Genomic DNA, 26,666 nt, shown 5'->3' on the forward strand with positions numbered 1-26,666 from the left:
TCATGATTCAGTTTTGAGATTTTGTATTGCATCGGGGATTAAATACAAAAAAACCCTCCCTTTTCAAAGCAGTTTTAATATTACTTTCTTAATCGTGATTACAAAATCTTTAAATATCAGAATATTTCTTAAGATCAGATGTTTTATAACTATTTTTCTAAACAAAAACTTGAACATTTTGATATTTGAATGAATTTCAATTATATTCACTATAATAAATAAATAAAAGTGTGTGTGCGTGCGTGCGTGCGTGCGTGCATGCGGGCGTGCGTGTGTGTGCGTGTGTGTGCGCGTGTGTGCGCGTGTGTGTGCGTGCGGGTGTGTGCGTGTGTGTGTGTGTGTGTCAGAGAAGAATTTATGTATTGTTCTGAATCTTCCACCACCAGACCAGGTGGGGGCGTTGTTCTGTTCCAGCGGGGCGTGCCGAAGGGGCGGGGTCTTATGTTTACCTGGTTTTCAGGAGCCTCCTGGGGGTCACACCCACACTCACTCACACCCGCACTTCCAACCTGCTGCAAGTCATCTTCATCTTCATCTTCACATCTTCCCCAGTCTGTCCTGGGTTTTATAATATTACTTCATTTATCTGAGGAGGAAGAAGAAATCCACCGGAGGACTCTCCACTGCGGTCTACCTGTGTGTGTGTGTGTGTGTGTGTGTGTGTGTGTGTGTGTGTGTGTGTGTGTGTGTGTGTGTGTGTGTGTGTGTGTGTGTGTGTGTGTCTTTCCTTCAGGATGCGCGATGTGCAGCTGAGCAACGAGTCGTGCACAAACGGTGAGCTCTACAAGGGAAAATTACTCGTAGTAACGCAGAGTACTCGTCGTTCCTTCAGTGTTCTACTTTAAGTAACTGTACTCTCCGTGTGTTGACTAATGGTGAAAACAAACGGACCTGCTGCGCACCTGAGCCGGTAAACCGGTTCAGTCACAACGTGTAATCGGATACTTGAGTCCTCTGCAGCCTCAGTCACATCTACAAGTAACGAGTTACACATACGATTGAGTACTTGTTAACATAGAATAATTTTATTAATTTCTAGTTGTTTCTGTTCTTTTCTGTCGCTGTCGATACTCACAATATGGAAACTTTATAGATACTATATATGGTGATATATTGTACTTTACTCATACTTGGGTACAATCTGCTCTATGTAATCTACTCCATTACTTCCGTCATCATAAATAAAACACAACACATACCTGAATTATTGCAATTAAATACGTAAGTTTACTCATACTGGAGCACAATTTACTCCACGTCATCACTACTTTTAAGTAATAATAGGAGAAGTATAAACACTAATTGTTTTAAGCGAGTGGGATTTTGTGATACTTGAAATATTTTTTGAAGGTTTTAACTATTATTGTATTCATATTGAAGTACGATGTCTATCATTTCATGTGGGGTGGAAGTAGTGAATTGCTCAGCCGGGCCTGTTGCTGCTCTGCTTGATCCATTCAATTCAATTCAACTTTATTCATACAGCACCACACACAGGAGCTTTTAACAGAGAGAAGCCCAACTAATGTACATGAGCCAGTGTGAGCGACAGTGGAGAGGAAAAACTCCCTCCAACAGGAAGAAACCCGAAAGATCTGCCGCTGGTTCGATGAATGTGTTGTTATTTGTTGTGTGTCTCAGGATCGGTGGTCAGGTTGTGGTGCGGCTCGCAGTCTGCAGTGTGTTTGATCAGCGGTCATGCAGAGAGCGACACACAGCTAAACAACAGCGTACAGACAACAGGTCAACACACGCACAAGAAACCTCCTGTGCAAACAACATAAATAACTTTAATTTACTCGTGGTTGTTGTATTTTTCTAGTTGAAATTGTTGTGTGTGTGTGCGCGTGCAGATGTGAGCACCAACCCGACCTACAACCTGTGGCTGGGATTCGCTCTGGCTCTGCTCTCGGCCTTCCTGATTGGCGGCAGTGTCATCCTGAAGAAGAAAGCTCTGCTGCGATTGGCCACGACCGGACACGTAAGAGCAGGTGAGGCTGCTGACAGCACCAAACTAGTTCCCATTAAACACCACAGAGAGACTGTGAGTCTAGAGAAGTCTTATGTCCTCGTTCATCCAGCATCAGCTGGAAACGATGTGTTTGACTCCCCTGGTCACAAACAGGTTGTAGATGTTTGACGTGTTTTTTTTTTAATGAGCGTGCATTTTGTGCATTATTTATACCCTCGTTTTCTAATCATCTCTCTGGAATCACTATACCAAGTGTGTCAGCAGCTGATTGGCTGGTCAGAGACTCTCTTCCAGATATTCAGTGGGACCTCAGTAAGATCTGTGTCTTCGTGGCGGGGACGTGGTCGCTGCCCGACCCGAAGCCGGTGGAGTGAAGTGTTTGTGTCTTGTGTTGCAGGTGATGGAGGTCATGGTTACCTGAAGGACTGTCTGTGGTGGGGAGGACTGTTAACTAGTAAGACCGTAGGACCTGCTGTCATCATCATCATCATGATCATACCACACACTGTCACGTCGCCCTGAGAGAGAGTGTGTGTGTGTGTGTGTGTGTGTGTGTGTGTGTGTGTGTGTGTGTGTGTGTGTGTGTGTGTGTGTGTGTGTGTGTGTGTGTGTGTGTGTGTGTGTGTGTGTGTGTGTGTGTGTGTGTGTGTGTGTGTGTGTGTGTGTGTGTGTGTGTGTGTGTGTGTGTGTGTGTGTGTGTGTGTGTGTGTGTGTGTGTGTGTGTGTGTGTGTGTGTGTGTGTGTGTGTGTGTGTGTGTGTGTGCAGTGGCAGCAGGAGAGGTGTGTAACTTTGCCGCCTACATGTTTGCCCCGGCCACGCTGGTGACTCCGCTGGGCGCTCTGAGCGTGCTGATCAGGTACGTCCCTCCGTCGTCTCTGTCGTCGCTTCACGGAGCAGCTCAAACCGACACGTCCGTCTGCCTCTCAGTGCCGTCCTGTCCTCCTACCTCCTGGGGGAGGTGTTGAACGCGGTGGGGAAGCTCGGCTGTCTGCTCTGCGTGCTGGGAAGCGTCCTGTTGGTTCTTCACGCCCCGCAGGAGCAGGAAGTGACGTCGCTGGAGGACATGAGCGGCAAGCTGCTCGAGCCCGGTGAGGAAAACACACTGACGCAGTCCGATGTCCAGTTGGTTCAATCCAATTCAGTCGCCTCAAAGTGGTTTTAAGGAGGGGAAAGCAATCAAAAACTCTTTATCTCTCAAAAGTAGAGACAGTGTCAGCCTCCCGAACTGAAACCGGTTCCACGTGAGAGGAATCTGAAAACCCAGGAACGTCTAGGAGGCAGCACTTTGAGAACCGAGTGTTCTGTTACGTGTAAAACGGGATGAAAAGCCCAGATGTGCTCCCTTGTGTGCGTAAATTGGTACATGTGGCTCAAACATTATCATTCGTTTCTTACGTGATGCAGACGACTGTAAAAAGTCAAATATGTTCAAGCCCAAATACTCAGATACGGACGGATTCTGTCCTTCTTTGCTCATTTCGTGCAGAATTTTGTCAATTTCCATGGAGCTTACTGATGCTTAGCAAACAAAGTAATACCACTGATGACCTGTGGGGGCAGTGTTGTGTAGGTGAGCACAGATACAAGTAAATCTACAACACGTACCTGTCTGGACATTTGGACAAAGAAGCAATAAAAACGAGTTGGTAGGATCGTTGAATGTCTTTGTTACTAAACTTGATTTAAGATAATTAAAGGAGTTGTCACCTGCAAATCACATTTCCCTTCTTTAAACATGTATGTTTGTGTTGGACCTCAGTTGAAAATTGCGTGAAAATCCGTAGTAGAAGAAGAGTTAAATATCCCAGAACCCTCCTGTATTAAAGTTAGCCGCTAACCGCTAACGCAGCTCGTATAAACGTTGAATCCCTTGTGATTTACAAATGACTGTATTTCATTTCAAATGTCAGGGACGCGTTACTTTGCGGCCTGGATGTTTGTAGGCGTCTCAACCATCATTTTTAATTTTTATTTTTCATGTGAGCAAAGGACTGCGATGCTATCACTATGCTACTAGCATGATTTATTTATTTATTTTTGCGAAACACATTTATTGGGAAATATATTAGTTGACAATATTACAATTTGCAATTTTTTTTTACTTTTTCAAACACACACAAAAAAGAAAAAAACAAAACAAAACAAAAATAACAACCAACAATAATTAAACACAGATTAAACCCAACAACATTCACCCGTCCCACCCTGGCTCAAAAGGAGATCACACAAACTATGCTTGACAAAACAGCACTTAGCCTGGCAGGGCCTGTAATTCCTTGAAATATGAAATAAACGGTTTAGAAAAGAACCTATCAGTACACCCTCTCATCGTGTATTTAATCTTCTCAAGTTTAAGGAAGAACATGATATCTGTAATCCACTGTGATACAGAGAGAGGGTTAGGGGATTTCCACTGAAGGATGAGGCGGCGTTTGGCAATTAAAGAAGTAAAATTTGTCATTTCTCTTTGAGCCAAATTTAGTTGTGTTGGCTTAACAGGAGTGCCAAACATAACAATAAATGGGCAGGGTTGTAAATCAGTTCCCATTATGGTGGACATTATATGAAAATAACTGGACCAATAGTTATGCAGGTGTGGGTAAAAGAAAAACATGTGACTCAAATGACACTGAGTTTGAGCAACGGTCACATTTGTCCTCTACCTCTGGGATGATTTTAGACAAATTTAATTTGGAATAATTACCCATGTGTATCACCTTAAACTGGGTAAGTGCCAGCCGTGCACAAGGTGAGACCTGACATACTCACCACCCCATCCCACCAATCTTCATCAATTTTAAGACCCAGCTCCTCCTCCCATGCAGCCCTCGTTTTTGAGTTGGAATGGTCCCTGAGGTTCAGTATTCGGTTATACATCACCGAGATAACCCCTCTACTTGGTGTCTTAAATGTGTGTAGATATTCCCATAACTGACGAGGGGGTACAGCGGGAAAAGCAGGAAAAGATTTAGAAATATAATGTCTGACTTGGAAGTACCAAAACAGATGGTTTGTGATGACAAATTGGCAAAACTATTGAAAGTACTATCTGAATACATATCAAGGAAACAATATATACCTTTGTTACGCCATGCTGAAAAAGCGGAATCCATATGTGAGGGGGAAAACAGGTCATTAATACACATACTATATACTATACGATACTATACACATACTCATGCTATTAGAATTAATCCAATCGACACACGCCTAACATCTGTACCAGTTAAAAATCCCATAAGTACTCTTACAAGAGGAAGTTGTGGTATGAAAAACAGTCAGGACGACCTCTCGGTTCGATTTTTTTATTTTTTTTCAAAATAAATTTTAAGATTATATTTAAAGACAATTTAAGCGAGACTGGGTACTTGAGAATACCAGGTGCTGACTCCTTTAACTTGTCCTAGTGAACACGTATGTAACATGTAGTAGTGAACTCGACATGTTGAACACGTTGTGCGCCCCCTGCAGGTTTCCTGGTGTACGCGACCGCTGTGCTGCTCATGTGCGCCGTGCTCGTGCTGCGCGTCTCCCCTCGCTACGGTCGCTCCAACATCCTGGTGTACATCGGCGTGTGCTCGCTGCTCGGGGCGTTCACCGTGTCGTCGGTGAAGGGCCTCGCCATCGTCATCAACAGCCGTGAGAGCACTGCCCGACACGCTCCCCACCAGATTGAAACCTCCATGAAAGCTGAGCAGTGCGGGATTGTGGGTAATGTGTTGTTTGTTCCCTCCCGTTTGCAGTGTTTTCCGACGTCTCTGTGCTCGCTAACCCGCTCACCTGGATCCTGCTGCCCACGCTCCTCGTCTCCATAGTAACACAGGTACGCCGCCGTCACGCTGTGCAGAAGTCTTTCCCTTTAAATTCCAAGCTTGATGTGAGAAAAGCTTTTATACTGTGTACATTGTCAGATATCGGCTTCAAACACAGGAAAATCACATGGCAAGGTTTGAAAATGGTACGAAAAAAATGACCAGGAAGTCACACAAAATAATCACAACTGGACACAAACATAATATTTAGAGAACAGAAACTCATTCAGAAATGCTCTTAAGGTTGAGTCGATGTTGAAGAAACGATGACAGCATCGCAGACAAACCTGAAAACGACAGAAACTATTAAAATTAAAAAAACATGAGAGGACCTCAAAAAAATGCACAAGTTGGTACCGGAAAAGAAGACAAATTAGGGCAACAAATTAAAAATGCTAAACTTTCGTAGCATTTTGGGTGTGGGCTTACACAACGGTGCTGGGAGCCACTGAAAACACAACTTTTTGAAAAAAACTCCCAAGGTGGAACTTTTGTAAAACACTCCGTCTCCTTGGAAATGCAACTTTTCTGAAATGCTGCGACTGCACATGCGCGCCACGGCTAGTAAATGGTTCATCTGCACATGCTCAGTAGATTGACAATGAGAACAAAGTTTCCTCCACACTGTCATGACTTCCAGTCCATATTCTTCTGGGATTGGGTAGTTTTATTTTGACAGTCAACGTAATAACAATCCAACTTGGTCGTCAGTCCACTAGAATGTCCGTGTAATACCATTGTTATTTGTTCTCTGCGGCATGTGTGTGGTTTCATCACAAAAACAAAAAACAGCACCCACTAGTGGCCCAACATACTAACTACATTGTTTTCAAAACATTGCCGTGTAAACATAACATTTTGTCGTTGTGTAGACAAGACCTGACAAATGAGTGACTAAAAAACATTGGGAAAGAATGATTAATGAAAAAATATGCTAAATGACCTCTAAGAAAAACAAAATGAGTTGCGAGTCGGTAGAAATGGACGACTTTTATCTGCAGGTGAATTATCTCAACAAGTCTCTGGACACCTTCAACACCCTGCTGGTCTACCCCATCTACTACGTCCTCTTCACCTCCGTGGTGCTCTCCACCTCCATCATCCTCTTCCAGGAGTGGAGGAGCATGACCACGGTGGATGCGGTCACCACTCTGGGCGCCTTCCTGGTCATTGTGGTGGGCGTGGCCATGCTGCACCTGTTCCAGGAGCTGCAGGTATGTCAGCAGCGGTTGGCCGGTGGTAGCATCAGCTCCCTTCACCAGAATAAACTTCCCGCGGTTTCTCGTGCAGATCACGTTTAAGCAGCTGACCAATCAGCTGTCCCAGCCGGTGGAGAGGGAGGGGCTTACGGAGGAGGCGGCAGCCAGGGAGGGAGGAGAAGAAGAGAGCAAAGAACGAAGAGGCAGAAATAAAAAGGAGGATAAATGTGGACTGATGGACAACATGGTGATCGAGAGTCTTCCTCCGATGAGAGAGGAAGGACCCAGAGTCTTCATCATCAGCTGAGCTCGGGTCTTCTCTCACCGTCTGCCATCCGTTCTTCTGGTTCCAGCCATTTCAATCCTTTTACCAGTTCCATCTTTCTCTCACTGTTTCTAGTGGTTTTATCTGTTTTAGATCTTTTTCCAGTATTTTATCTGCACATATCAAACCTCCAGGTGAAACAGCCAGTGAAAGTAGATGAGTAAAACTCGATATTTTCTGCTGGGATTTGTCTTTATTTGGATTTAATCATAGTTCTCTTACCAAAAGGAGACTTTGGAAAACCACATCATCAACTGAAGTGAAAGCGATTATAGTTGAACTATTGAACTGTTCTGTACTTTGAATATCACACTGAACTGTGAGATAAGAGTCTTTTTAAAAATTGTGTAAATAAAATGAAAATAAGATAAAGAGGTTTATTTGAATTTAATTTAGTGAAGGCTTCATGGAGTCATGACAGATTGCAGACCGATGAAGTAAACAAACTTGATGGTGATGCCATCTTTTAGGCTATATGACCAAGTCCACTTGACTTGATTAAATTTGTATTAAAAAAAACAAACAATGGCGGTAAATTAAATACAATAGCTTGTATTCCACAATCATTTTTCCCTCCCCCTCTTTAAATCTTTAAATCTTCTGATTTACAATGACAATCTGGCAAAAGCCCTCAGAATGTGAGTGGGTGGGGCTAAAGACAACAAAATAATCTCGTTTGGCTGCAGCACAAACAGAACATGCAAAGGCCCTGAGAGGCCCTCCAGCCGGGTGTTGAACCAGTGCTCTAGTTGCTGTGAGATGACAGTGCAAACCGCTGCATTTTCAAAGAAAATCACTGCCTGGAAGCACCTGGAGAAACTACAGAGCTGCAGTACCTAAACTCTACCGCCAGGCGTCACTCTTTCCCCAGACCACACCACAGGACCACTGGACCCCTGTAAACCCGGACCCAGCAGCAGGTCTGAGACCAACAGAGTCCAGCAAGAAGTCCAAGACCAGCACCTGATACAGCTCTGGTCCCAGTCTACAGTTTTAACTCCACCTTGTGGACACCAGCAGGTACTACTGCTGCACTCTGTTTATCTCTGTAGATTCTGGTTGAGTGTCTTTAGACTTTAGTCTGAGAGTAACTAATAGTTACTGCTGATTTCAGGAGTATTGTGTCGGGGGCTGTAGTACAATATAGTTTTGTGTAGCAAAGGGTAGTACTGTGCAGTGTTATGCAGGACTGTGTAATGCTTAAATCATTGTATAATGTGTAGTATTGTGTAGTGGTGGGTAGTACAGTGCAGCATTGTGTAGTATTGTGTAGTTGTGTCTGGTACAGTGTAGTATTATGTAGTATTGTGCAGTGTTGTGTGGTGTTGAATTGTGGTGTGTAGTAGTATGTAGTACTGTGTAGTATTGTGTGGTACAGTGCAGTATTGTGTAGTACTTAGTGTTGCTGTGCAGCAGATGTAGGAACAGTGAGAGGGAGGAGAAAATGACAGAGTGGAGGAGTGTCTGTTAGAGCGTTCACTGTGCTGCGCTCAGTCTGCGTCAGTCTGCCCGACTCACCGCTACGCTGCCTTCATCTCAGAGCGTCTCACAGCGTCTCACAGTGTCTCACAGTGTCTCACGGTGTCTCACGGACTCTCATAGTGTCTCAGAGGATGGAGCAGCTTCATTGTGGATTACTGATCTTAGTGTTTCTGCTTCAGGTCAACTGTTTACACTCAGTTTATATCACCGACAACACAGGTGAGATTTACTGCACTTTGTACTTCAACTTCTCTTTCTAATATTGCTGTCAGTACTACCATTACTTCTGATACCGCTGTCAGTACTATGACTACATATACGATTTCACAGTTGAGGTTTTCTGCTCTTAACCAGTGACCTGGACACCAGAACAGCTGAGATGCTCAGTCACAGCATCGCGCAGCAGAAAGTCTCTGATTCAGAATTGATATAAAGTCTGTTTATAAGAGAAAACAGTCGTGGTCAATTACAAAACTATGTGAGAACGGTATGTTATTAAACAACTTGGGACAAGGACAACAATTGACTGTAAAAGTTTTGTTTTTCCAAAACTGAGAAGGAAAATACAAAAGCAGGTGGAACATGTGACAGCTCTTGAGGTCAAAGGTCAGTAACGAAAAGTACAGATGATTCATTACTCGGTGACGAGACTGAAACAAATCCACAAGAATGTTTCTCAGATCATAAAACGGGCAGAAACCACCGCATGGACTCGGGGACATTTATGAAAACCATTGTCTGGTAACACAAGTGGAAACCACTGTCTGTGAACGATTGTTTGAAAATCATCATCTGCAAACACTTTTGAAAACGGTTGTGTATCAAGCCACGGAGAGTGTATCAAGCCACTGCCTGTCAACACTTCTGAAAATCCTCTTCTGTCAACCCTTCTGAAGAAAATGGTCTGTGAACACCTTAATGAGCAACCCGCAAAGCCATCGTCTGTGAGCAGGGTGCAGAACCATTGGCTGCGAACACTTCTGAAAACCACTGTACGCAAACTCATCAGGAAACCATTGTTTGTGAACGTTATTCAAAACGATGTCTTGTGAACAGTGTGTAAATTGTCAGTGAACTGTGTGTAAAACCATCATTCGCTAACAGTGCACATAACCATGAGCTGTGAGCACTTCCGAAAACCATTGTCTATGGACAACGTGTGGAACAATCTTTTCTTTTTTTTTTTGGTTTTTGGATGCTGTGTTAAACCATTGTCCGTGATCAGTATACAGGGATGCAGGACTCAGCCAGACTTACTTGACGCAGTTTATTTCAGACAAGAAAACCAAGGAACAAACATTCATTAGTACGTAAAGGCAACTGTCAGCGGCGAGACTCCAGACCAAACATTTAAACGTCAGGGAGACGGCGGACTGACGGGAGTCGATGGCGCTCCAGCTCAGAGGACATGATAGAAACATCAGCTGAAACAAGAGGTCAGTCAGAGGACAATCACAGTCTGACAGTCTGTGTTTAAACTCTTTGGCTGTGACACCGAAGTTTCACATGTTGATGTTTTCACATGTTGATGGTCCGCGGGGTCGAGCCTGTGGCTCGTCGTGGGAGTCGCATGAGGTCACATGATTCACTGTGTTTGAACCTTACAAGTTTGATCACCGAATTTCTCGCCAGAGAAGAAAGAACGATGGAGCTGGAGGAGAGATGATGGCGTAAACCTGCTCCTCCGCAAAAGATTTTTCCACGTTTGCATCGCCGGCTTGTTTTACCGCTCTCCCCACCCATCTGTCTTCTCTCGCCAACATGTGGACGTTACCGTCTTCAAAGGAGTGTAACTTTTCTTTGACAGTCTGTACATGAGGTGTTTGTTCAGCGGTGGTTTTACTTTCAGCAGTATGAAGCTTATTGCACTCAACGCTCCGCTGTACACCAGATCAGATGTTTATTGAAGGTCTGTACATCTCAGTGTGGAGGTTCCTTTGCTTACCAAGTGACTGTTGTTAACATTTGATTTGGTTGTCTACTCTAACCTCTTGGGTTTTGATTTTGACCGGAGTGTCATCGATGTATCTGTACCGCTGACTTGGAGTCCGTTTATATCTTATGAATAAAGACGGAGGTGCTGTGATCAGTGGATCAGATTTTGATTCTGATGTTTCTATCTGTGCTCAGGGAAGTCGTCAGTTTCCTCAACTGGAAGTAGATGTTGGACAAGGGAGTCTTGTCATGATCCAGGACTGCTGACATCTTTAGCCTCAGCTCTTCAGTTTCAGAATCATTCAGCTTTTGTTTCCTTTCAGCCGGTTCAGTAGTGATAAGCTGGATGACAGGCTGAGGCTGAAGCCAGCATGTCGGATGACTTAAACTATCTGTGTTGTGTTCCCTCGTGATCTGGTTGCTGTTCCAGGCAGTAGGTTGAATTTGGTATGATTTGTTTCCACTGTGAAATATAAAACGTTCTTTGCTGTGTGACCTTCCAAAACTGTAACAGGCAGAGTATGTTTGAATCTGGTCATATTTCCTCATCAGCCTCTCAAGTGTCAAATGGATCTTTCATATCCTCTCATTTAGGAGTTGGTTCTTGGCTTTTTCCAAGGCCACTCTGTGGTCTTTGACAGTGGAGCACAGGCAGAGGTTAGTTGGTGTGAGTTTGTCTTGCCTCCAGTTTGGGCTGAAGCGTTCATTGAATGGTTCCTGAAATCTACACATTTTCTGAGCTGTTTATCAGAGTTGTTGCTCACTCCAGAACGGTCAGAACATTATCATTAATGGTTCTCATTGGTTCAGCTGTGACGCATCTGAAAGCAGTGAGTCAGGTCAGCTGGACTTGTGTCGAGGTCCAAGTCAAATGTGACAATAGTGACTACTGCTGTGAAAGGTGCATGACCTTCGTGTGTGCGTGTGTGCGTGTGTGTGTGTGTGTGTGTGTGTGTGTGTGTGTGTGTGTGTGTGTGTGTGTGTGTGTGTGTGTGTGTGTGTGTGTGTGTGTGTGTGTGTGTGTGTGTGTGTGTGTGTGTGTGTGTGTGTGTGTGTGTGTGTGTGTGTGTGTGTGTGTGTGTGTGTCAGAGGATTGTGGGTCATCATGTTTTTCTCATAAATCTCAGTGTTTCTGTGCTTCAGGCGATCGGAATGTGAACCATTCAGATCATGTTTCATCAGAGCCGCTCTGATTGTCTACGTGTGTGTGTGTGTGTGTGTGTGTGTGTGTGTGTGTGTGTGTGTGTGTGTGTGTGTGTGTGTGTGTGTGTGTGTGTGTGTGTGTGTGTGTGTGTGTGTGTGTGTGTGTGTGTGTGTGTGTGTGTGTGTGTGTGTGTGAGATTAAATCTTTGTGTCTCCTTCCTCCAGATCATCTTCGTGGGGTTTTGAGTGAGTTCGCCGTCCTTCGTCCAATCCGGACAGATTCTGAGGGACGCTTCCTGTCGTCATTTGTCTCCGACCACCACATCCCCCGCAGCAAAAGACACGCCCCCTCAAGGGAGGACACGCCCACTGCCCCAGAGAGTGATGGCGAGACCCCACAGGCTCCACCCACACGGACATCCTCAACCTCCAGTTCCAGTAGTAGTGGGCGGAGTCATAGGGTGGCAGCAGTGCAGGAAGGGGCGGAGCTCTTTTATAATGTAACAGCTTTTGGACAGGAGCTCCATTTGCGACTGCTTCCCAACACACGGCTCGTGGCCCCCGCCGCCACCATAGAGTGGGAGGAGTCAGGACGTCATCATTCCCAGCCAATTAGAGACACTGGCTGCCTCTACACGGGAACAGTGTCCAACATGGCGGACACCTCCGTCGCCATCAGCAACTGTGACGGGCTGGTAGGTCAGCTGACTTCTGGCATCACCTGTTGTCGACGGTTTCAAACCAGGGGTCTGTAGACTACTTGGTCCCTGGTTGCAACAGGTCAATGACACGCTTTGGTAGTGTTTTTTTTCTGGTAATAGTGAGCAATTTGGCACAACGATTGTCAGTGACGCTACAAGTTTTAGCCCCGCCCCTTGGCAGTTTTTGCTAAAGTGCACGTTTACTACTCGGTCATCTGGATCACATGTCGAGTTTCTTAACATGACGTGGTAGAGCGGACCAATCACAACCCTTCTGGTGTCCGTTCTTCCCCTTGCATTTTGTGTTCCTTCGATGCGTATTTAGAAATTGTTGGAGGTGCTCGTTAGGTGATGCAGAGACTCTGCGGAGGTGGTTCGCAGGTACGCATAGCCTTTGTGTAGCCTTTGGGTTTGGACTGTATCGGGGAATGATGGATCACTTAGGGGACCAATGTTCAATTCCTGAGTGACACCAACAGGAAAATGCATCATTGTTCGTCATTGTTCTCATTCCCAAAGCCACGTGATCCCCTGTTTACCGTTACCATCACGACCGCATTTAAATTTGTGAGTCCGACTCAGCAGATCTGTGATTGGTGGATCGATCATCGGGAGGTTTCATGAAGCTCCTGCACTGGAGCCGCGAGAGGAACCGTCAGACAGAAACCAGACGCTGGCCGTCACGCGGCTCCGCCCCCTGACAGCGTGGGCCCCGCTGAGTGAATCCAGATGTGCAGGAAAGATGAGAGGCGTTCAAAGACCCGCCGGGACAGCCAGGAATGAGAGGAATATTTTCCTGCTGCTGTGGCTGACCGAGCTGCAGGCCCTCCGACGGCCGGGGTTTCCACAGAGGGACGCCATTAAACAAAAAACACCTCAAAAAACATCAGAAACTCCTGTAAAGCTGCTGATACTGCTGATATTTTAGTTTCATTCACTCAGATATGAGTCGCTTCAAAGTTAATGCCACATGGCTGCAAATGCATTCCCGAATCTGAAGGAGATTCACATGCATGGAAGTAAGGGAGTCGTGCACGCGCGTCAATCAGCTGCACCAGTATTATCTTCTACAGAATACTTCTGTTCTCTGCTCTAACGTCTGTTCTGAGCATGAAGAACGTCAAGCAGTCACTGCTCACCTGTGGGTTTGCTGTATGGCGGTGAGTGGGCGGAGCCAGTCTTTAACATATCTTGACATGTGATTGGTTAAAATCCCAGTCCATATTCTCCTGGGACTAGTTGACAGTCACCGTAATAACTATCCAACTTGATCGTCTGTCCATACAAATGTCCGTGTACTCGCCATTGGTAATGTTTATATAGTATATTGTTCTCTGCTTCCATCTGTGTGGTTTCATAACAAAATCAAACAACAGCACCCACAAGTGGCCCGGCATGCTAACTACATAATTTTCAGCATTTCTGCCATTTTCGCATAAACAAACATCGTTGTCAGAACATTGCCATGTGAACACAAAACTTTTATGAAATGAAAATGCAAAAATCGTTTCACTTGAAATGCAGGGTCTTATTTAAGGAAGAAAAAGCTTGTGTTTGGATTAAAACGTCTCTTATTACTTGATATTTCTTTCATAAACTGAAACCATTTAAACCAAATTCCACCCTCAAACTGTTTTGCTGCGAAATTGCCCTAAAATTAAATATTACAATCATTTTGGTCAACAATGAGATTATTTTATGAAATTAGTCTTTCCAGAGTTCAGAAACTTTGTGCATTCATTGAAAGTTTTTTTTCACATAACATTCAGTACATACATTCAGTAGCTGCTAATCTATCACAAATGCACTGCTAGTACATTTGTGATAGATTAGCAGTAGATTTTAAATAGTTTTCAATGATGCTTTACGGTTGATTTATAGTGAAGTAGATTTCTAGCACTTGTAAAGGAGTTTTATTGATGTTAAAGTAGTTTTATGGATGTTTTATACTAGTTTGACTGTAGTTTGTAGCTCCATAGTAGTTTTATAGATGATGATGTTAAAGTAGTTTTATGGTAGTGATGTTTTATAATTGCTTTAAGGTAGTTTTGACTCATAATATCTCTTTTTTTTCCAGGCTGGGATGATCCGGACGGCTCAGGAAGAGTTTTTCATTGAGCCGCTGGATCGATGGAGACCAGAAGGAGGAGGAGGAGGAGGAGGAGGAGAAGGAGGAGGAGGAGGAAAAGAGGACGAAGGAGGACGGCAGCATATTATTTATCGCTCCTCAGCCATTATCAGGAAGCAGCAACCTGGCAATCAAACTCAAGCTGTCAATCAAACTGATGATTTTGTCAGAGGTGAAAAACATACAAGATCACATGATGCCGTATAAGATGACACTATGTAGCATGATGCTATGTAGCATGACAATGTAACATGACACCATGCAACATGACAGTGTATTATGACATCATTTGACATTGCATCATGGGACATGACATATCGCATATCACGGTTGTGTCTGTGTGTATATTTTTTTACGAGTTGTGTGTATTGTGTTGTATTTCAGTTCTTTGTATGTGTGTGGGTGTGTGTGTATGTATTGTGTGCGTGTGTATTGTGTGTGTCTGTGTGTGTGCATGTGTGTGTGTTGAAGGACGGTTTGAGTTTCCGACAAAGCGAGCTCAGGATCAGCTTCTGTGGCTGCAAATGGAATGAAAGTGAAAAGTGGGGAAAAATCTTGGAAACTTGGCAAAGATGACTGCAACTGTACAACAACACACACACACACACACACACACACACACAAACTGACTGCCAGCTGTAACGTGGCAGTCCGATCTCCAACACAGGCCAGGGTTTGGAGGTTTGGAGGGTCTTGAGGTTTGGAGGGTCTGGAGGTTTTGAAATGTTTGGAGGTTTGGCGGTTTCAGGCTGAGCGCTGTGTGATCACTCAGCCCTCTGAGCGTTTTTGTTGAGGACGGACGTTTGTCCCGACCTGGTCTGACCTGGACTTGAGCCTCCGGCGACTCCCAGCTCGTCACTTCCCTGACGACACATCGGAAACACATAAACAGATGTTTGAGTGAGCGGGAACACATGTGGAGGGAGAATACGCACAAGTTTAAACACCTTCGAGTCAAGACACACACACACACACACACACACACACACAGACAGCACAGGTAAAAACACTCAGCTCGACCTCTTGTCATTAAATTGCAAGGTGATAGGTGCTGACACGTTGCTCTTTGGTTGTTTAAGAAATAGTTTCGGAATAGTTGCTATGGCGACGGTGGTAAATATGTGGTTACTGTTGTGTCACACAGCTTTAGGGAAAAATCATAACTGGCTTCAGATTGAAAGTTGCTCATTCTGCAATGCCATGTACTGTTGAACTGTTGTTTGTAGTTGTTGTTGTTGCATTGTATCTCTACTGTTTGTTGTTGAAGCACTGTGTTGTTCTGTTGTGTTGTTGCCTATGTGGGTATAATTTGTGTGGTGTGCATTTCACTCGTGGCTGTGTACTTGTACAGTTTGTGTGATTTGCATTGTTTGTCTGGTGTTGTGTAGTTTGGATTGTATAAACATCCTGGTGTGTCTCTGCAGGTACTCTGCTGGGCTCTCTGGACCTGAACCATAACGTGGTCTTGTCTGGATCTGGATCAGATCGCAGGCGTCGCTTCATCGAGGAGGCCGAGCTCTTCAACATTGAGGTGAGTGTGTGGGTGGAGGTCTGAGTTTGCAGGCAGGTGGAGTTTGTAACTGGAGATGGGTGGAGTTTGGATGTAGAGTTGGGTAGAGTTTGCAGATGGGTGGACTTTATGGGTGGGGGGGGGTGTTTGTAGGTGTGTGGATGGTTTGTAGATGAAATGGGTGGAGTTTGCAGGTAGAAATGGGTGAAATTTTCAGATGGGGGGAGGTTTGGCGATAGATGGAGTGTGTAGCTGGAGATGGGTGGAGTTTTTAGCCAGAGATGGATGGAGTTTTTCTGGTAGAGATTTGTGGAGTTTGCAGGTGGATGAGGCTTGTAGCTGGAGCTGGGTGGAGTTTACAGGTGGGTGGGGTTTGTAAGTAGAGATTGGTGGAATTTGCAGGTGGGCAGAGTTTGTAGGTGGATGGAGTTTGTAAGTCCAGATGGGTTGAGTTCTCAGGTAGAGTGGGTGGTGTTTGTAGGTTGAGATGGGTAGAGTTCTACAGTAGAATGGGTGGAGTTTGTATGGTGAGATGGGTAGAGTTCTCAGGTAGGATGGGTGGAGTTTTTAGGTGGAGATATAAGGAGTTCTCGGGTAGAATAGATGGAGTTTGTTGGTTGAGATCGGTGGAGTTCTCTGGTAGAATGGGTGGAGTTTGCAGGGGGAGATATAAGGAGTTGTCAGTTAGAATGGGTGGTGTTTGTAGGTGGAGATGGGTGGAGTTCTCAGGTAGAATGGGTGGAGTTTATAGATGGATGAACTACATCAAGTCATTGAGCTCCTCTCCCTTCAGGTGCTGCTGGCGGTGGACTACTCAGTGCTGCTGTTCCACAGTCGAGAACACATCCAGAAGTATCTTCTGACCCTGATGAATATCGTAGGTGGAAACCACCTCTACCTGTTCACACACTCTTCTGTCAGTAACTCATTGTAAAGTAACTATAGTTACTGTGACTCCATTACTTTTTTTCAATAATGGCTCAGTCACTGTTTACTATAAAGACACAAGGAACACAGTAACAGCTCCTCTGTCCACTGCTGTGTGTTTCTTGGTATTTAATGTCAGTTTACGTCCAGATTATAGAGCATCTTCCCCCCGCTAGTCTGTAGCTATCTGCGTGAAAGACACGAATGGCCTCAGACTGACTCACACTCCGTTCCAGGTGAACGAGATCTACCAAGATCACTCTCTGGGAGCAAACATCAACGTGGTTCTGGTCCGGATCATAGTTCTCTCTGCCACCAAGGTACTGCACTCTGAGTGTGTATGTGTTGTTTAGTTATTGATTTTATTTGGCTGTGTGTTGTTGTTGCTGTTGTTGTTGTTGTAACAATTATCCATTGTTGTGAGGTGGTCATATTCCTGTGTTGTTGTTCCCTAAATGTTGTGAAGTAGTAACATTGGTGTGTGTGTTGCTGATGTAGTTCTGCTGTTGGAGTGAAGTGGTCATAGTAACCTTGCTATGTTGTTCCGTTGTTGTTGTAAAATGCTTTGTGTTATGTGTGTTTCTTTTTGTGTGGTTGTTGTTGGCTGTTTACATCCCTTTGTGTTGTTGTCGTTTGTTGTGCTGTGATAACTTTGCTGTTTGTGTTGTTGTGTTGAGGTAGTCAATATTCCCCGTGTTGTGTAAGATGGCAACGTTGTTCTGTTAGTTGCTGTTGTCATTATTAAATGATACCATTGCTCTTGTGTGTTGCTGTTATTGGTTTGTTGTTGTGGGACAGTGGCATTGCTCTCAGTGTTGTGTTGCTGTGAGGTCGTGACAGTCATTGTTTTTTGTTTGTTGTTGTGTGGCTACCTCAGTCTCAGGAGCTGATCTCAGTTGGAAACGCTCAGAGGAGCCTGGAGAAGGTTTGTGGCTGGTCGTACCTCCAACACAGAGAGCAGAGCCACGCCGAGCAGCACGACCACACCATCTACCTGACCAGGCAGGAGTTCGGCCCCTCCGGCATGCAGGGTACTACTGCAACTACTACTGCAACTACTACTGCAGAAACTACTGCAACTACTACTACAAAAACTACTGCAACTACTTGTGCAACAACTACTGCAACTACTACTACTAATGCATCCAGTACCACAACTACTAGTGCAAAAACTACTGCAGCCACTACTGCAAATACTGATGTAACTACAGCTGCAACTACTGATGGAACTACCACTGCAACCTCTACTACTGCAACAACTACTACTACTATTACTGCAAATACTACTACTACTACTATTACTGCACCTACTTATGCTACTAAAACTGCATGTCCTACTTCAACTATTTAAACAGCTACTGCAACTACTACAGCAACTACTGATTTAATCACTCCTGCAATTACCACTACAGCTACAGTACCATGGTTACTACTGCATTTGCTAATGTTGCCGCAGTCACTCGTGTAAATGCTACTGCAGCTTCTGCAACTGACTTTACTACTCCAACTGCAATTACTAAAGCTATTTATTAATTACTAGTCCTGAGTCTTGTCAGGACAATTACTGCAACTACTATTGTAACTATAATAGTAACAGGTAGAGAGTACCTTATAGTGTGGAATTGTGGCTTTGGCATATCTACTGCAATTACCATTAATACTACTACCCATAACCCTCCAGTACTCTCTTGCATGCAGGGCGTTACGGCAAACAGTAGTGGATGGCGGGGGGCGGCGCTGAGTCTACGTGACCTCTTTCCTTGTGTTCCTGCAGGTTACGCTCCGGTTACTGGGATGTGTCACCTTCATCGGAGCTGCGTCCTCGTCTTCGAGGACGGCTTCACATCAGCCTTTGTAGCTGCACATGAAACAGGACACGTGTGAGACACACACACACACACACACACACACACACACACACACACACACACACACACACACACACACACACACACACACACACGTCCTTGGTGGGTGTTGTTGTGTAGCTGCTTGTCTTCACTCCCCATCTCGCTGTCTGTCACCGCCTCAATTGGTCCTCAGGTTGGGCATGGAGCATGATGGCGAGGCGAACGACTGTGCAGACGACGTGCCGTTGGGCAGCATCATGTCTCCGCGGGTTCAGGCCACCTTCAGCCGGTACCACTGGTCCAGGTGCAGCTGGAGGGAGCTTCATCAGTACCTGCAGTGAGTACTCCGCACACTGCTGTCAGTACTGCCTCCGATACTCGTGCAGATGTCACATCAGCCCAACATGTCGACTTCAGCTTCGTCTGTCTGCAGCACCTACGACTGTCTCCGTGACGACCCCTTCGACCACGACTGGCCAGCTCAGCCACAGCTGCCGGGCTTTCAGTACTCCATGGACCAACAGTGCCGCTTTGACTTTGGACCGGGCTACAGTCTGTGTACTGCGGTATGTCTTGTATCCAAGGTTATGAATATCTGCTGACCAAAACCATCCAAACCTTTTTCAACGAAGGCCGGATCTGATGACCCAAAACAACCCAAATGCCATCAGTTCTTAGAGACATTTATACACAAGAAAACATTTGACAATAGAGCGTGATAGGGGGTAAGTTAGTGCCTCTGGTGTGAATGGTGGGATCTGGATTTCAGCTGCAACATTCACCCTCACACTGAAACTCAGTCAGCTGCCGGTGAGGTGGAGCCTCAGAAAGGTGGAAGAGAACCGCAACAAGTCCTTCGATTAGTGGTAAAACTTTAAAAGTGGTGGGGGAGCTCACCAGTAAGGGATGCAGGGACTGCCGTGTAAAGCTTCATTTGCACATTGGTATCGGTAACCATGGCTTCCTGCAGAGGTGGGAGATGTGTGGTGACCGTGCTCTTTGTGACCGCTGTTTCTAGACAAGTTTGTTTCTAAAGAATTACAGGTGTGATTGTTATTGGGTCACGAATGAATCCGAATGAATTACTTGAAAATTGATGTTCAGCAAATTAAAGTAAAACAAAAAAAAACCCTAAAGACGGCCTAAATCACAGTATGTAGCTGTTGTAAAGAGGAAAACTGGACAGAATTTTCAGACATTGCAGGAACGGTCAGATCATCATGACCATATCTGTTGCCACGACTTTAAATCTTTGCAGACGGCTGATGTCACGGTTATGCCACCGCTGACAACTTGCAATAAATTTTTGACAGTGTCAGAAATTCCATAACAGCCGAGTCACTTCACCACACAGCTACGAGCTGCTGCGACTCACCAAACAATTGAAACCCCCTCCTTCCTGCAACGGCTGAAATGTCCCTGCTGTGGAACTAATGAAGGAATATCTGGTCTATTTTGTGTGTAAACACACACACACACACACACACACACACACACACACACACACTGTGGAAGCTGTTGTTTTAAGGATTCTGTCTGACAGACAAAGAAAATAACTCATATTATCTATTCAGCATGTTAGTTTTTATGAATATGGAATATTAAGTCTGGGAGGAGTTTAGTGTACACGCACAAGTGATTTACTAAGGCTGAAAATGTTTGCCCTGGTTATGATTCCATCTGTTTTTAGCACATTTGGTAAACAGGCCCAGCTGTGAACAGAGAAGCTGCTTTTATTGTGGTGAGACACATTTCCTCAGCTGGCTCTCTACGACCTTCATTTTATTAAAACATTTGTCATTCCCGTAGTCCTCTGACCGTTACCCAGCACCAGTTCAAAGAAAACCTGTTTCAGTGCAAACCAAATCCTTATCAATTCCCGCCAAACTATCAGCACATGGAAGGTGGGGTGTCACTGTTGCCGTGACGATGGCAGAAACGTGGAAACATCTGAAGGCTTTGACCTTTGAACCCCTTTTTAGTGTGAAGGAGCTGATGAGCCTCTCGTCCTCTCACAGTACCCCAACCCTGACCCCTGCAAGCAGCTGTGGTGCAGCGACTACAGCAATCCGTTCTACTGCAAGACCAAGAAAGGCCCCCCGCTCGACGGCACCAAGTGTGGACCTGGGAAGGTGAGTCAGGGCGATAACATCTCCCCAGACGACTTTAAAACGGTCAGAAACAGAAAGACTGATGAACGAGTCGAAACTTCTGAAATGTCACGTATTTTAGACGAGTTTAAAAACACGAAGCTGAGCATGCTAAGCTGAGCTAATGTCTGTCTCCATGGAAACCATGTCCCCACAGCACTGTTTCAAAGGATTCTGCCTGAAGTTAACCCCGGACATGCTGAGGCAGGACGGCGGTTGGGGGGCGTGGAGCTCATACGGCGCCTGCTCTCGGACCTGCGGCGGTGGGGTCAGGTTCAGGGCCCGTCGCTGTGACAACCCTCCGTGAGTGAGCCGCCTCACTGAGTGAGGTCGCGTTTCCCGTGAGCTGTTCACGGACTAATATGCTGTTGTTCTCAGTCCAGCCAACGGGGGGCGAACCTGCTTCGGAAACAGTTACGAGTTCCAGCTCTGCAGCCCAGAGGACTGTCCCCCTCTGACCGACTTCAGGTGGGACGATGCCAACATACCAACTTTCTCTACCAATGTTCTGTACTAATGCTGTGTACTAATGCTGTGTACCAACACTGTACAAAGCCTCTCTAAACTAAAACTCTATACCAACTCTTTATAAACTATATGTGAATTCTTTGTATGAACTCCCTGTACCAACTCTCTGAACGAACTCTGTATGAACTTTGTGCGAAATCTCCGATGAAAGACGTGTAACTGACATAATGAATGTGTGTTTGTGTTTCAGGGAGGATCAATGTAAAGTCTGGGATCCTTTCTTCGAACACGAAGGAAAGAAACATCACTGGCTGCCTTACCAACACCCAGACCGTAAGTACACACACACACACACACACACACACACACATTATTACATAATGTGAAGTCCTCGAGGGACACAGACAGACCTGTATGTGTCTACCTGTTTAAGTCATCAGGCAGAAAAAATAAATAAATCTTCAGCTGAAAGGAAAATTATGATTTCTCCAAGCAGTAACCCTCCCTTCCTACCAGTGCTCCATTAACCCTCCAACTGCTCCACCCATTAACCCTATAACTGCTCAAATCTGTTAACCTTCCAACCACCTTAGTGGTTAAGTGTTAATACTTAGTACTCCAATTACCCCAACCGACCGACCTGTTAAATTTTCTACCTGACCACCCTTTAACTTTCTACCCACTTCACCTCCCGGCTGCTCGTCATCCTTCACCCGTTGTGTCAGTAATGATGCTCTGAAACTTTGTTTATGTCTCCATGTTTTCTTTCTGTGTCTCTGTGTTTTCATGTCTTTGAATCTTTGTGTCACTGCGTCTTTGCTCTGCCCCTATGTCTCCAGATGACGAGCGTTGTCGCCTGTACTGTCAGTCCAAGGAGACGGCGGCGGTGGTGTCCATGAACAGAATGGTGCATGATGGGACACCATGTTCGTACGATGACGGCTTCAGTGTGTGCGTCAGAGGAGAGTGTGAGGTCTTTATCCGGCTTCACTTCCTGTCAGTGTCAATTTGAAGCTCCTCCTCTCTACCAGAACATTCATGGAAACACATACTGCTCCTCTTTCCTCCTCCTCCTCTTCCTCCTCCTCCTCCTCCTCCTCCTCCTCCTCCTCCTCCTCCTCCTGCAGCATGTGGGCTGTGATGGTCAGATTGCTTCAGACCTGCAGGAGGATCGATGTGGTGTTTGTGGAGGAGATAACTCCAGCTGTAAGATCATCAAAGGAAACTTCACCCGCAGCACCAAGAAGCAAGGTGAACACACCTGGTCCAGATACACACCTGGTCCGGATACACACCTGGTCCGGATACACACCTGGTCCAGATACACACCTGGTCCGGATACACACCTGGTCTGGATACACACTTGGTCTGTGTCCACACCTGGTCTGTGTCCAGTGGATCCTTGAGTAATGACGAGCTGCCTGTTGGTCTTTGATCATGTGTGTTTGATTGTGGTTTCAGGATTGCTGAAGATCTTGGAGATCCCTAAAGGAGCACGACACCTGTATATCCAGGAATCTAAAGGATCTTCTCTCATCCTGGGTATGAGGAGCAGAAGACTGAGGACCTCCTGGAGCTCCTGGCTTGTACTAAAACATCTTGTTTTGCAGCGATGAAGAACCTGGAGACTGGCAACGTCTTCCTGAACAGTGAAGATGAGCTCCCAGAACCCTGTGAGGTGATCGAGAAAGGCGTGTTCTGGGAGTACAGCTACACAGAGGAACATGAATACATCAAAACTACCGGGCCTCTGAAGTACGATGCCCTGCTCATGGTGAGTCTCCCCCCTGGGTCATAGCATGTCTGCCTAATCTGAACCAGAACCACCATCTGAGTCTCTGCCCGCCAGGTCCGTTCCCATGGTGATTCAAAGGTGACGGTGTCCTATAAGTACGTCCTCCAGGAACGCCTCCGGTCCTCTTTGGAGTCCAACTTGGTCCAGGAGGATGCCATCTTCTATGAGTGGGCACTGAAGAGGTGGTCAAGCTGCTCAAAGCAGTGTGGAGGAGGTATGCTCTGGTTCTCCTGGTTACCATAGCAACCATTTTGTCACTGCACACTGTGATCTCTGGTTGCCAGGGAAACAGTACACCCGGTTCGGCTGCAGGAGGAAGGCCGATGGGAAAATGGTGCAGAGGACATTCTGCTTCAAGATCCACAAACCGAGAGCCATCAGCAGGACCTGCAACATCCAGGCCTGCCAGTCGCCACGGTAACACACTTCAGGCCACCACGGTAACACACTGCAGGTCGCCATGGTAACACACTTCAGGTCACCACGGTAACACACTGCAGGTCACCACGGTAACACACTGCAGGTCACCAAGGTAACACACTGTAGGTCACCGTGCAACATGTTGCAAGTCACCGTAGGAACCAGAGGTGTTTACTAACATGTTCCGTTTACTCCGCTAAGTTACTTTTGGATGAAGTGTATTTTTGAGACTAGTTTCGAGGCAATGTATTTTTTACTTTTACTTGAGTAAAATTACGAAGAGAAAATGTTTTGATTAATTTCTCAGCAACACGCTGATTGTTTCTGATCGTAGCGACATTACACAGGTGAAACAATTGTCGCAATTATTGATTGAAGGATCACTTCTTTTCAAAAGTAACTACCAGGTACCTCACAGTGGTTACTCTTCCCACCTTTGAAAGTAAAACACTCAATGTTTGTGATCTCCAGCTGGCACAGCGTGGACTGGCAGCCCTGCAGCGCCACCTGTGGACACAACGGGTGGCAGCGGCGCTGGGTGAGCTGCCAGCAGGAGTCCAGCAGGGGGCAGCAGCGTTCCGTGAACAGCAAACTCTGCATTGGCGAACGACCTATTGCCAAACGCACCTGCAACCGAGTCCCCTGCCCTCCAGCCTGGAGATCTGGGCCCTGGACCCCGGTTGGGATAAACCCCACCTAATTATGACACCAACCAATCAAAAGCCTCAGACTAATGTAGACCATCCTTGTGTGTGTGCATGTGTGTGTAGTGTTCAGTCTCATGTGGTAACGGGACTCGGGAGCGTCAGGTCATCTGTTCACGTTCTGGAGGTTCAGTTGGAAACTGCAGCGAGCCCCAACCAATAACAACCCTTAGCTGCCAAGCCCCACCCTGCAGTGGTATGGAGCACCAATCAGTGACGTGTGTTTTCTCTTCCTAGTTCACCACAGAGACACAGCGTGACCCGACTCTGTCTCCCCCTGCAGGCGACCAGAAGAGTGCCATCATCCAGTGGCTTTCCAGGTCCAACCCCGACTTCCCCGCAGCCAGAATCTCCAACAGTAAGCACACACACACACACACACACACACACACACACACACACACACACACACACAGACAATGACTCACTTACACTCACAAACCTTATCAGATATTCTGGGATGTTGCAGAGCGTTGCCGTGGCGACCGCTCAGTCTTCTGTAGGATGGAGGTGTTGAGTCGGTACTGTTCGATTCCCGGGTACAGACAGATGTGCTGCAAGTCCTGCAGCCAAGGAAACTTCAGCAATCCTGTGAACCTGAGCAGCGTGGCTCCGCCCACAGAGAGCACTGTGGTCCTGCCCACAGAGAGCAGTGTGGCCCCGACCACGGAGAGCCGTGAGGCCCAGCCCACAGAGAGCAGCGTGGCCCTGACTACGGAGAGCCGTGAAGCCCCGCACACAGAGAACTGTCTGGCCCCAAGCACAGAGAGCAGCAGGTCAGATGCACAGATGTTTCATCATTGTCAACATAGTATTTCACTAGTTCAGACAAACAGTTGAAAGAGCCTCATTCAGGCTGACTTGCTTCAGGCAGAACCAGTGATACTTCAGCAGTTGGTGGGAAGATTCAGAGCAGTAATAGATGTCTGTTCCTGTGTTTCAGTTCCTGGAGTTTGAGCACAGACATGGCAATGTCAGCATCCACCTCTTCCTGGTCTGACAGCAGCTATGACATCATTGATGACATCACCATCAAGCCATCCCCCACTTTTTCTGTGACTCCGCCCCCGACCAGTGACACCAGCACAGATTTCGTATATGTGGAGTACGACAATTACGAGGACTACTTGTCTTATGAGGAGTCCTCTGGTAGCTTAGCAAGTGTTACTGCTACAACCACGACAACTACTATGACTACTACAACTACTACCAAGCGTCCCATAAAAACTGCTCCCCCACATTTATTCAGAAAGAAATCTCTCACAATCCCTATGGTCACGGTTTCTATGGTCACTGTTGAAAGGCCAACAGAGACGTCCACGTCCATTATAACTGCCACTTCATCGGGAGGGAAGATTGTCCAAGACACGACCAACCACAGTCACACCGGCCAGGCGGCAGCGTCCTCGCCGTCCTTCTTCCCACTGGCGAAGAAGGACAACAACTCGGTGGATGAGGTGCCGTATCGGATCGTGGGTTTGGACGGCGAGACGAGGCGGGGCCAGCAGAACTACTTTGTGCCGCGGATGCCTCGAATTCGCGAGCGAACACACAACAAACGTATCCAGCAGCTTCTGAACGAGAAGCGGCGGCAGGACGCCCTGAAAAGGCCGAGGCGGACAGAACGCTCTCCGGCTCGCTAATTTGACGCTAATGAACTGTGAAGAGAGAGGGACTGAGAGGGCTTCAGCTTAGTGTCTGCTGGTTTTCTTCATGTCTGTACCCAATAATCCTGTTTCTGAATCAAATAAAGTCTCATCCAGCTCTGATGTCACTCTGACTCATCCACATCTGGATCACATCAGGTTCTGCTCGCAGAGAACAGTCTGTTTCGGACTCCAGCTGCTCCAAACCACCCAAACACCAGACTCCACCAAAAACATAATGTCTTCTGGTATCTTCAGGGTTAATGTAGCGTGAGCATTGAGGGCCTGCGCGTCAGGTTCAGGTTCAAAACCTGCTTTAGGTTAAAATCCGAATAAAAACAGAAACCAGCAGGTGCTGGTTCTGATGTATCATTACAACCATCAGGTGGGACCTGTGTTTTCACTACTGTAACAATAAAAAGAAGTTGAAATGTATCCATGGGAATGTAAAGTACTAATGAAAACACACAGATGATTTATAAGAAAGTATTCACAATT

The 26,666-nt window shown here is 46.0% G+C and overlaps 2 protein-coding genes across 5 annotated transcripts; both read left to right on the forward strand.

Annotated features, from left to right (window-relative positions):
- Positions 1-488: 488 nt before the first annotated feature.
- Positions 489-7,658, forward strand: nipal4 (NIPA like domain containing 4). Of its 2 annotated transcripts, none has more exons than XM_080483749.1 (10): positions 489-774; positions 1,642-1,743; positions 1,854-1,991; positions 2,370-2,426; positions 2,739-2,829; positions 2,901-3,061; positions 5,445-5,612; positions 5,717-5,796; positions 6,787-6,999; positions 7,076-7,658. In XM_080483749.1, exons 1-10 carry the CDS (start codon positions 735-737, stop codon positions 7,289-7,291), a joined length of 1,266 nt encoding a protein of 421 aa, XP_080339875.1. In that variant the 5' UTR covers positions 489-734; the 3' UTR covers positions 7,292-7,658. The 2 variants fall into 2 exon arrangements, with proteins under 2 accessions (XP_080339875.1, XP_080339876.1); XM_080483750.1 differs by having other exon boundaries at positions 680-774; positions 2,748-2,829.
- A 1,149-nt stretch (positions 7,659-8,807) lies between these two features.
- LOC308122100 (A disintegrin and metalloproteinase with thrombospondin motifs 2-like) lies at positions 8,808-26,295 on the forward strand. 3 transcript variants are annotated; one of them, XM_080483739.1, is made up of 25 exons: positions 8,808-9,010; positions 12,095-12,564; positions 14,648-14,870; positions 16,123-16,229; positions 17,002-17,085; positions 17,372-17,455; positions 18,013-18,166; positions 18,910-19,015; positions 19,179-19,322; positions 19,419-19,551; positions 21,004-21,117; positions 21,293-21,438; positions 21,514-21,603; positions 21,854-21,936; positions 22,443-22,576; positions 22,731-22,854; positions 23,065-23,145; positions 23,214-23,377; positions 23,453-23,612; positions 23,683-23,815; positions 24,290-24,497; positions 24,589-24,718; positions 24,806-24,880; positions 24,992-25,298; positions 25,466-26,295. In XM_080483739.1, exons 1-25 carry the CDS (start codon positions 8,923-8,925, stop codon positions 26,163-26,165), a joined length of 4,242 nt encoding a protein of 1,413 aa, XP_080339865.1. In that variant the 5' UTR covers positions 8,808-8,922; the 3' UTR covers positions 26,166-26,295. The 3 variants fall into 3 exon arrangements, with proteins under 3 accessions (XP_080339865.1, XP_080339867.1, XP_080339866.1); XM_080483740.1 differs by lacking the exon at positions 8,808-9,010 and adding an exon at positions 10,128-10,227; XM_080483741.1 differs by lacking the exon at positions 24,589-24,718 and having other exon boundaries at positions 24,760-24,880.
- The last annotated feature ends 371 nt before the right edge of the window (positions 26,296-26,666 follow it).

Source organism: Lipophrys pholis, assembly GCF_963383615.2.
Source record: "Lipophrys pholis genome assembly, chromosome: 16".
Lineage (NCBI taxonomy): Eukaryota > Metazoa > Chordata > Actinopteri > Blenniiformes > Blenniidae > Lipophrys > Lipophrys pholis.

Bases quoted from the DNA above. Each gene is read 5' to 3' on its own strand.
- nipal4 (XM_080483749.1), top strand. From the start codon at position 735: ATGCGCGATGTGCAGCTGAGCAACGAGTCGTGCACAAACG. The intron at 2,830-2,900 runs GTACGTCCCTCC...TCTGCCTCTCAG, and splicing joins GCTCTGAGCGTGCTGATCAG to TGCCGTCCTGTCCTCCTACC. The intron at 3,062-5,444 runs GTGAGGAAAACA...CGCCCCCTGCAG, and splicing joins CGGCAAGCTGCTCGAGCCCG to GTTTCCTGGTGTACGCGACC.
- LOC308122100 (XM_080483739.1), top strand. From the start codon at position 8,923: ATGGAGCAGCTTCATTGTGGATTACTGATCTTAGTGTTTCTGCTTCAG. The intron at 21,937-22,442 runs GTAAGTACACAC...CTATGTCTCCAG, and splicing joins GCCTTACCAACACCCAGACC to ATGACGAGCGTTGTCGCCTG. The intron at 22,577-22,730 runs GTCTTTATCCGG...CTCCTCCTGCAG, and splicing joins GCGTCAGAGGAGAGTGTGAG to CATGTGGGCTGTGATGGTCA.